Source organism: Myripristis murdjan, chromosome 5 (assembly GCF_902150065.1).
Source record: "Myripristis murdjan chromosome 5, fMyrMur1.1, whole genome shotgun sequence".
NCBI lineage: Eukaryota > Metazoa > Chordata > Actinopteri > Holocentriformes > Holocentridae > Myripristis > Myripristis murdjan.
In genome coordinates this window covers 21,604,470-21,614,344 of record NC_043984.1, presented here as the reverse complement: position 1 = coordinate 21,614,344, position 9,875 = coordinate 21,604,470, and the positions used below count along the sequence as shown (strand labels likewise).

The 9,875-nt window shown below is 41.2% G+C and overlaps 1 protein-coding gene across 2 annotated transcripts; it reads left to right on the top strand.

Annotated features, from left to right (window-relative positions):
* Positions 1-3,144: 3,144 nt before the first annotated feature.
* On the top strand, positions 3,145-9,848 carry inpp1 (inositol polyphosphate-1-phosphatase). 2 transcript variants are annotated; one of them, XM_030050919.1, is made up of 7 exons: positions 3,155-3,237; positions 3,334-3,418; positions 4,139-4,344; positions 4,470-4,530; positions 5,807-6,007; positions 6,126-6,300; positions 7,052-9,848. In XM_030050919.1, exons 3-7 carry the CDS (start codon positions 4,141-4,143, stop codon positions 7,557-7,559), a joined length of 1,149 nt encoding a protein of 382 aa, XP_029906779.1. In that variant the 5' UTR covers positions 3,155-3,237; positions 3,334-3,418; positions 4,139-4,140; the 3' UTR covers positions 7,560-9,848. The 2 variants fall into 2 exon arrangements, with proteins under 2 accessions (XP_029906778.1, XP_029906779.1); XM_030050918.1 differs by having other exon boundaries at positions 3,145-3,418.
* The last annotated feature ends 27 nt before the right edge of the window (positions 9,849-9,875 follow it).

The window sequence follows — 9,875 nt, the reverse complement described above, 5'->3', positions numbered from 1 at the left end:
CGGTCCTCATGTGAGCCAGTTTGGTTGTAGCGCTTGATGGTTGTTGCAAATGCACTTGGGGACACATTTGAAGTTTTTGCAATTTTCCAGACTGACTGATCTGGACTGTCATTTCTCTTACTTAGCTGATTGGTTCTTGCCATAATATGAATTCTAACAGCTGTCAAATAGGGCTGTCAGCTGTGTACCAACCTGACTTCTGCACAACACAACTGATGGTCATTAAGAAGGCAAGAAATTCCACAAATGAACCCTGACAAGGCACACCTGTGAAGTGAAAACCATTTCAGGTGACTACATCATGAAGCTCATTGAGAGAAGGCCAAGGGTTTGCAGCGCTGTCAACAAAGCAAAGGGTGGCTACTCTGAGGAATCTAAAATATAAAACATATTTAGAGTTATTTAACATTTTTTCTTTGCTACATAATTCCATATATCTTGCTTCATATATTTGATGTCTTCAGTATGTATCTACAATGTAGAAAGTAGTAAAAATAAAGAAAAAACATTGAATGAGAAGCTGTGTCCAAACTTTTGACTGGTAGTGTAGCTCACCCCAAAAATAAAAATTCAGTCATTATTTATTCACATCTGTTGGACAAAACTCAAATCTCAACCTTCTCACAGACTATTAAAGTAAATGGGAACATCTTCCTTAAGCTGCAACAACATGAATGAACAACATGAATTGCCCAGCTCATGCCGCATGAGCCAAGTGTTGTGCACCTAAACAATTACTCTGTTCGTCCAAAAGTTCATCTTTGACCTTGGAATCTGCCACATTTTTAGCAACAATGGTCTTATCATGGGCACATTCTGGTTGAAGGTACTGCTGTCTGTGGGCAGAGACTGAGCTGAAGTTTTCTCATCAGATTTACTGTAAACTGAAGGCTATTCAGTTACCAGGCTGTTGTTACATCTGACCTACCAGTCTACCAGTGTGACAATATTATTATTCCACTAGATTCCCTACATTTTCCATTTACAAAATGTAAGCTTTCACACAAAGTCTCATGATGTTACAGGTATGCAGTTATATAATGTTCATCAAAGTAATTACATTGTAAAATATTCATTTTTTCAATATGATATTGTACTATACATAGATTATTATAATCCAGGACTGATATGTTTGCACATGAATGGCTACAGCATATTAGTTTTTCCATTTAATATGATGCAGTCTAGCGATCAGGTTTTAATTCAGGTCATGTGGAAGGAACTCTGATGGCAGATGCTGTATAAAGAAGATGAAGGTATTTAGCCTGCAGTGTAACCCTACACAGACCTGAGACAGCGTTCTGCCCCGCTCAAATGGCCCAGATAATGTCATTACAGTTTATTATGACTATCGTAAGTACAGTATACGATGACTGAAAATCTATAGAGTAGCTATGGGCAAAATTTGCCTCAAGTGCATTTTCATTAGTGGGGCTGAGCCATGCAGCCTCTGTTTCCCATTAGCTTGCATTTTTGCATTATGAGGTGATGCAAATGGAAGCACTGAGCGAGTCATTTCAAATGCAGCACCACCAACAAAAATCAGCTTTAAAGCATTTAAACCTCTGAATTTTTATCATCCCAGTGTGAAAAGTTGTAGCTACAGCAGCTTGATACCAACTCAGACACATACATGAGAACAATACTAGGTGTCATTATCTACCCCGGATATAAAAAATGACAGCTGTGCTCTACAGAGGAAGACAGAGCAGAGGAAGTCATGTTTCCTTTATCACCCTCTGCTCATTTAACTGTTACAATGATTCACCTCGGTTGCTCTCCACACCACACACCATGTTGAGAACTGCACGCTACTCTCATGGCGAAGTATTTATTAACTATTAATGCCAACATGTTTCAGTCGTTGTTAATAACATTCACAGCAGCAGCTCTCCAATAAATACTTTGGATGAGAAGCTTTTACTTCATGCACTGATGTGATGCATTATGTATGTCAAATCTGGCTCTCAAAGCCAGATTTGACATTTAACAAGTTAACTTTGGTCTTAACCTGGGCTTTGTTTTTTGTTTTTTGTTTTTTTTTTTCAAAGAGATGGTTGAATTTTTACAGGATTAGATTAGGATTGTCAGTCCAATGTTATTTTTATAGCACATTTCACATTAAAATGCAATGCAGTGTGCTTTAAAGGGGAGAAGGACAGAATGAAATGCAATGAAATACAGAAAAAGGAGGAAACAAAAGATAAAAAATTTAGATTTAAAACATAAATAAAATAATAAGATTAAACATTGTGAAAGTAAAATACAATAACTGCATTACAAATGTGGGTTTGCACTCAAAGCGTGTCATAAAGGCCTGTTCCTTGGTGAAAGAAAGGCTAAATAAGTGAGGTCTGATGTAGCACTTCCGATTTACCCAGACTGAGACAAGATGTTTGATATCTTTTCCACCTTTGTACCTCCACTGGTTTGGTTCCTATGGGTAGCATTTTGTGTTAGCTGAGCATAAAGACTTAAAGTCAATGGGAGTCGTTAGCCTAGTTCCATCAAAGTGAAAAAAATAAACTTACAGCAACTCTGAAGCTGTTTTTATTTAAATACATGTCTTGGAATTGGGAAAAAAAAAGTTAATTTGTGGAGTTTTTTCGGCCCAATACCTTTGTTTCAAATACCAGGCTAATGACTCCCATTGACTTCAAGTCTTTATGCTAAGCTAACATGAAATGCTACCTATAGAAACCAAACCACTGGATGCACAGAGGTGAAAATGATATCAAACATCTTGTCTGAGTCTTGGTAAGTCAGAAAAGCGATATTTTACTCCCAAAAGTTGTAGTATTCCTTTAAAGTATCATGAGAACATTTATTTTGAAAATGACGGAACAGGAAGCATGAGTGCAAAACTTCCGGGCCAGAGTCAAAGAGGACGCAGTCTGCATGAAATGTGTAACAAGTTGACGTACACACAGAAGTGGGAGTGTTCAAACATACATAAGAAGTACAAGAATTTAATTTATACAAACTGCAAGCACAGTCATGTTTGTGGACTTGTAGAACTGACTTAAGAGTTTAAAATCTTTTTTTTTTTTTTTTTTTTTTTTTTTTTACGATTAAGCCATTTGGCAGTGTGGTTAGATTTGTTTATAGGAAAATACCTCCTCACACCGCGCCCCGCCTGACTCAGCCGTGTATTCGTCCGCCCAGAAACCGGCCGCCCTTCCGATAGGGAACTCGTCCTGACGTCATGAAACAAGAACAGGCAGATACCACTTTTGAGTAAGGGCATTAATACTACCGTACCACCCACGGTGCTCTGTACCTGCTGCCAGACTGCGACCTGTCTCCGGTATTTACTGACACTCTGTGCGCTAGTAGGTCGGAGCGGAAAACACAGCCGAGAGAGACGGACGAGGCGCGCCGTGCGACAGGAAAGCAGCGGGCTGTAACCTAGCTTTAGGTAAGCGTTCAGTCATTTCACCCGATTCGGACTCTGGCACTTTTCTTTCGCCTCTTCTCCGAGGTTTACCTCGCTTCCCCGTGCTATTCACTGCGAATAAACCCCGGGAGATGAGCTCTATTGGTTGTGACATCGTATAGCGTGAGCTTGTACGCGGACATGGAGCGTAATTTAGGTTTCATGGAGGCCAAGTCCATCCCTGGCGAAAATTTACTCTAATACCTCATTCCTGTGATGCTCCTGGGTGACTTCCTATAGACCGTGCTGTGTTTTGTACGGTTTTATCTCATCATTATTAATTTCCCCATGAATATATATGTGTATTTTTGCTGCAACATGTGCAATGTGTCCCTCTAAAGTTTGTTATAAAGTCACTGCAGTGCTTATGTTTGTCAGGAGTTGTTCATAGCAAGCCATTCTAGGCGCACATTTGTCCTTACTGGTGATATTGTGCAATTTGACATGCAGACACTTGGAGCTACATCCTTTGCACATTTTCCTCGCTGTTCTCTTTTTTTCCCAGAAATGCCCTGTTTTCATTTTAAGGCTATAATTAGCTCAGAAACTGTGACCTGCCCAGATCTCTCATCGCTCTAATCTCATCTCTCTCTGTCTCTGTCTCTCTCTCTCTCTCTCTTTCTCTCTCTCTTTCTCTGTATCTGGTACATCTGATGCCCCCTCAGTGTTGTGCCTAAAGTCCCTCTGTCTCTTGGTTTCCAGGCATGGCTGATCTCCTGAGGCTGCTGCTCCGTGTGGCTGAGAAAGCCGCCAATGTGGCTCGGGTCTGCAGGCAGGAGGCCCCGCTCTTTCAGCTGCTGGTGCAAGAGAAGACTGGAGATGACAAGAACAAGAAGTTCGTCCAGGACTTTAAGACGCTCGCTGATGTGGTGATCCAAGAGATGATCCGTCACGATGTTGGAGTTCAGGTAGGTCACCACTAACAAGGAGGAATCAGTGCTAATGTGTTTGTGGAGAATACTGTGTAATTATCAACAATAAAGCAGAGAGTTTGTTGGATTTTAATCATCTCTTGTCCTACTCTTTTGTTCAGTTCCCTGAAATGATAGGCTTCATACATGGAGAGGAGTCCAACAAGTTTGAAAATGGCCTTGGTAATTACTTTGTACTACACTTCGATCTCTGTATGTGTTTGGGAGCAAAGCCATGTATCCATCCAGAGTATGTATGCATACTCTGTTAATTTTGAATGTGAGTGACTATGAGGTGAATACAGCCTGCATGCTTAAATTTGAGGGAATCTTTATGCATAATCATAGTATGTGGATAGATTAGTATCATATCCAATAAAGTAGTTATGTCTAGTTTGTGCACTGACATCTAGATACCTGAAACTCATAACCACCCGCAGACTCTTACTCTCTTATTTTTAGATTCTCCCTCCGGGTTCCACTGATAATTCAGCTTTAATGAAAAGGGTTTGCGTGAGAGACACTTTCACTTCAGTGTGCTGTGAGGCATGTTTGTCCAGGGTGCTTTTTTTTTTTTGCTCCAGAAGTTTCCTGTAAGACAGTGCTTCCTAACCTCAACCCTAAATATAACTGATATAACTGCAGCCCACAGGCAAAACCTGGGGTCAAAGTACCCGCATTTACATTGCTTATTGTGTGACAGTGCAGCTGGGCCGTCACGCCTCTGCAGGCAGACTGTAGATACACTGGGCTCTAACAAACTCTCGGGAGTGAAGAGCACATGGTCGAATGATTGACAGTATGTAAACAAGAGTCAAGCAAGCTTGACATCACCATGGTCCTGCATCTTTTTGCTTTCAGATGCTGTCAGCTTAACAACTTAACTAGCTTTTCTCCCCAGCATTTAAGAATGCCGTAAATAAGAGGAATTAAAAAAGTTTCTTATAAATGGTACCTCCCAGTCTTGAGGCTATATGGCAAAATTATAATCCCTGGTTGCATCTTACTTATCCCAACCATTCTAATTCATACCTACTTGTGTTGGTTTGGAGCCATGTCAAGAAGAATCTGGTTGTATTTTTACAGACACAGACATATAAAGCTACAATCTGAATGTTATTGAATATTTTCATCTTTAATCTTCCCAAATATTTTTAACACCTTTAGTGTAGCTTACACACTAGAAGAGCTGTAGAATAGTTGGTTAACTGTTCATAACATTATGACTGAAAATACCCTCGATTTAAAGCAGATTATCTGCACTTGAACTTCACAGTCATAGTGTCATTTCACATGTAAAATAATAATGTAGAGGCAAAACATCTATGTGTCATAATCCGGTTATTTGCAGGGCATGCTGTACATTTCCCTGTGTAAACATGCAGCCCAAGTCATTTGCACTCTGTCGTAAATATGCAAAATCCAATGAGGACTCATTGCTTTTCTGTCTGTCTCCAAGGGGAGAGTGTGACGGTCACAGTGTGTGCGACAGAGGAGGAGACTGCAGCGCTGTTGGCCACAGTGTTGGATGGTGATTGCACAGCAGCATCTCTCCTGGCACGAGCCATTCACCAAGACCCAGCAACCATAGAGACAGGGACTGAGGGTCTTAATGTTCCCCTCAGCCCCAAGGAGCTCGGCATCTGGATCGACCCTATAGGTAAAATGCTTGATGGATTCATTTTCCCTTCATTGCAGCACACTATGGACTGCAGAACTGAATATGCATCTCCAACCTCATATGAAATTGTATTTTCTGTCTGTGGTTTTCATTCCAGATGCCACCAGCCAGTATATTGAAGGTCGTGAGGAGGTTTTGGAGGAGGGCCACCTGTCTCCGTCAGGTCTGCACTGTGCTCTGGTTCTGATTGGAGTTTACCTCCGGAGCACGGGAGAGCCGGTCATGGGTGTCATCAACCAGCCGTTCAACTACAATGATCCGGCTGGTGGAGGGTAAGCAAACAGACAATGTGACTGTCACCACACTATTTTCTTTTTTGCCTTTCTTTTTCAGTTGCAGTGGTCTCATATAAATCTTGTAAGTCTTCTTTTGAGCTGAAACACTTAACAGTGCGCTACACAAAATTGCTGACGCTTGATTTAAGTGAGGACCCTTCAAACTCATTTGAGGAAAACATAGAAGATGCACATAATTGAATTGTTTAGGTCTAGGTGGCCGTGGCTCACTTATGTGGTTATTCCACTATTTATTTATTTATTTATTTATTTCAGATTGGTCTCAAGGGTCCTCACTTAACTCAACTCTCAACTCTCGACAGTTTTGTGTACTGTATATCTTTAAAGGGGCTTAGTGTTTTGCCAACAGCTAATCTCTCAACAATAATCTTGAAGTGAATTTTGCATTTGCCATCATTCTGACTAGATTTCCCCTCCGCTCTTGAGCTTTCTGGGGCTTACAGGTGGTTTTAGATTCTCCCTCCGGGTTCCAGTGGTTTACAGGAAACTATAAATAAAATACAAGCTTGAATAAGTTAAGTAAACGCATGCAAAAACAAAATGAAACATCTTACCACAGTTACTAATACTTTCTGACTATGTATCTTCATGTATGTGTCAGTATATGTGCTGTATGTATTTATCTTCATCTCTCTGCTGCTGTCTTCATATCGCTTGTCTCTCCTTTGAAGTAAAACTTTCAAACACTTTGCACCAACTACTATTTGTCTTCCTGTGCCCAACACAGTTGGAGAGGGAAGCATTTCTGGGGTGTGTCGTGTGAAGGTGTCAACGTCTGCTCAATCTCCCGACGCAAAGCTGTGCCTGAGGAGAGCAAAGAGTCTCGAGGGCTGTCTGTGGTGCTGAGCTCCAGTGAGAAGGAGGTGGTGAAGGAAGCCCTGACTCCACTGTGCGGCTCAGACAAGCTGATGTACGCCTCCGGAGCCGGATACAAAATCCTGTGTGTCATCCAGGGTCTGGCCGATATCTATGTCCTCTCAGAGGGTAGCACTTTTAAGTGGGACTCCTGCGCCCCGCATGCCCTGCTCCGGGCCCTCGGAGGGGGTGTAGTGGACTTAACAAAGTGTCTACAGTCCAGTGCCGGGCCAGAGGGCCGCCAGGCAGAGCTCACCTATCACCAGCCCCACACTGAGAGTCACGGGGCAGACCGCTGGGCCAACCAGGGTGGCCTGGTGGCATATCTAGACTGTGCACTGCTCAACAATGTGATTGGGAGTCTAAAAGGCAAGCTCTAGTTGAAGAAGACATGGATCAATTGAGTGCAAGCTGAAGTAGCTATTGTTGCTTATATGATAATATTCATTTTTCCTATTTTATGGGAAGGAGAATGGGGGGTGGGGTGGGTTGGTTAAGGTATTTTTATTATCAACAATCCTGTTCTATTTTAAACATTGATATATATGCAGTTTTAAATATGAGAAAGTAAACATAGACCAGGGGCCTGTCTCATGAAGCAAGATAAGTGGGTTAGTGAGCTAACTTTGGGCACAGCCCACGTTTTTTGGATACATCACTATGGGAACTTAAGCACATTTTATACTTACATGAAAAGAGCATCTGTGTGTGAACTGATACTATTTGTTCATATCTGGGGCTGAAATTGATCTATGCATGGGCATAGATCTGATTTATTTATCATAGGGGGTATCTCTGTACGGGAATTCAGCAATACACACATCAACATAAAAGTAAACTGCCCATGAGCAGGTTAGGTTGAAGTTGTCTGATCCAAAAATATAAAAAATTAACTCTGGAAAAATCCCGTGGACTTGTGAGCATATAGTAAGAATTTCCTGGCCATCTGCCCACTCTTTGTTTAAAAGAGGGCTTCTGTCAAATTGCAGGCAGCTGACAATAGTTACCAATAATGAATGACATTTACTGTTGCATATTATGCTCACTGAGTTTTTTTTCCACAGGAATTGTAAGCATGATCGATGCACTAGATTGTGCTCATATTCCATCAGTGCAGCCCTGGAGAAACTGAGCTTGATTCTGAGAACAGGAAATCTCATCACATTGCATCCCATTAATGAAAGTTAAGTTCCTTAAAGATGGGGCAGTAATAAGCCCTTTTACTTATTCATTTGCACTATTCGCAGCTTCCCTCCAGCAATCCTCTCTAGCCTTGGCAGCAGAAACTGTTTCTTTACTGCTGTTATATGTTTTGTATTGCTCATATTTTGTCTGTCAAGAACATAATTTTAGTAACCCCCTCCCATGCTTTCCACTTCTGCAGTCTACATAAAGTGTTGAAATTGTCAGCCATACATATTACTTAATAATAACTGCTGAAGGTGTTATTTTCATTCTGTATTTTATATTCTGTATAATGTGCATGTATGCCATTTCATATTCATTGCGGAATTACATTTACCACTGCAACAACTTAGTTTTCATTAGTTTTATCCTGTCTTAAATAGGCTACTCTGGATCGGCCCATGCGATTGGCTGTTTGTTACAAACTACATCTCTGTTGCGTCAGCAAGCTCGGTTGAGCGAGCTAGTTAACAACCACCTTTATGAGACCAGTTAGCCAGCATTGTTTTTGTTAGATTTTGTGGAGCCAGCTATCACAGAAATACCCTGACTATGTTGAACCTGTGCCATGAGACAGGCCTCTGGGTCCAGTAATATTTGCCAATCCTGACTTTGTAGCTTCTTTGTTACCAAATGGGTGAAGCTAGACACGCAGGATGATACATCGGACACCCAGATCTTAAAACAATCACAAGAAGGTATTTGAAGCTATTTATAGATATCTGTGACTGACAACTTATCAACTGTCTTGTTGTGGTAAAAGTTACTCGTCTGCTAGCCTCCTCCATGCAGGTGTCAGCAAACTTATTATTTGTGAACACTATTTAACCCAGGACTGATAAGCATTTGTTAAACAGTGAAAGGCTTTGTGACAGTGTAGTGAGAAGGAAGTGAAGCTCTCACTGCTGGACAGCTGAGGTGTACCTCCCTGCCAGAGATATGGTACCCTGGCATGGTGAGACTGCTTAGGACCAGTGTGAAGGATGTTTGCTGGACCTACAACAAGAACACAGTCAGATGAACCACTTTAAATTGCAATCATGCTAAATCAAATTACAGGTGTCTCCCAACTCGCCTAACTTCTAATGAGTTATAAATGAGGGAAGTGAGTGTGTAAGGCTCAAATCAACCAGTGTTGAGGAATCTGCACCTCTCTGAAACTGCTCCTTTTAAGGAGCAGAGACATCAACTTGCCCTGCCCTCTTTCCATGGTCATAGCTCCATTAGTTAATAAGGTCAGAGAATGGAAAAGCCATATGAGGTAAAACAGTGACTCACAGAACCTTTTGCAATGTGGGTTTACAGTAAAATGAAATTTTAAGCCAATTTGATGGAATGGGACCTATGCAGGCTGACAGGCTCCTTTGAGAGCAACATTAAGCATTCTTAAAAAGATGTTTACTATGTGGATATAGTTTCCTAGCCACTGTATATGTTTTAAATGTTATAACTTGTGTATGCATCATTAAATACCTGAAACGACATCACTTGTGAAGTGTACTGAGCACAAA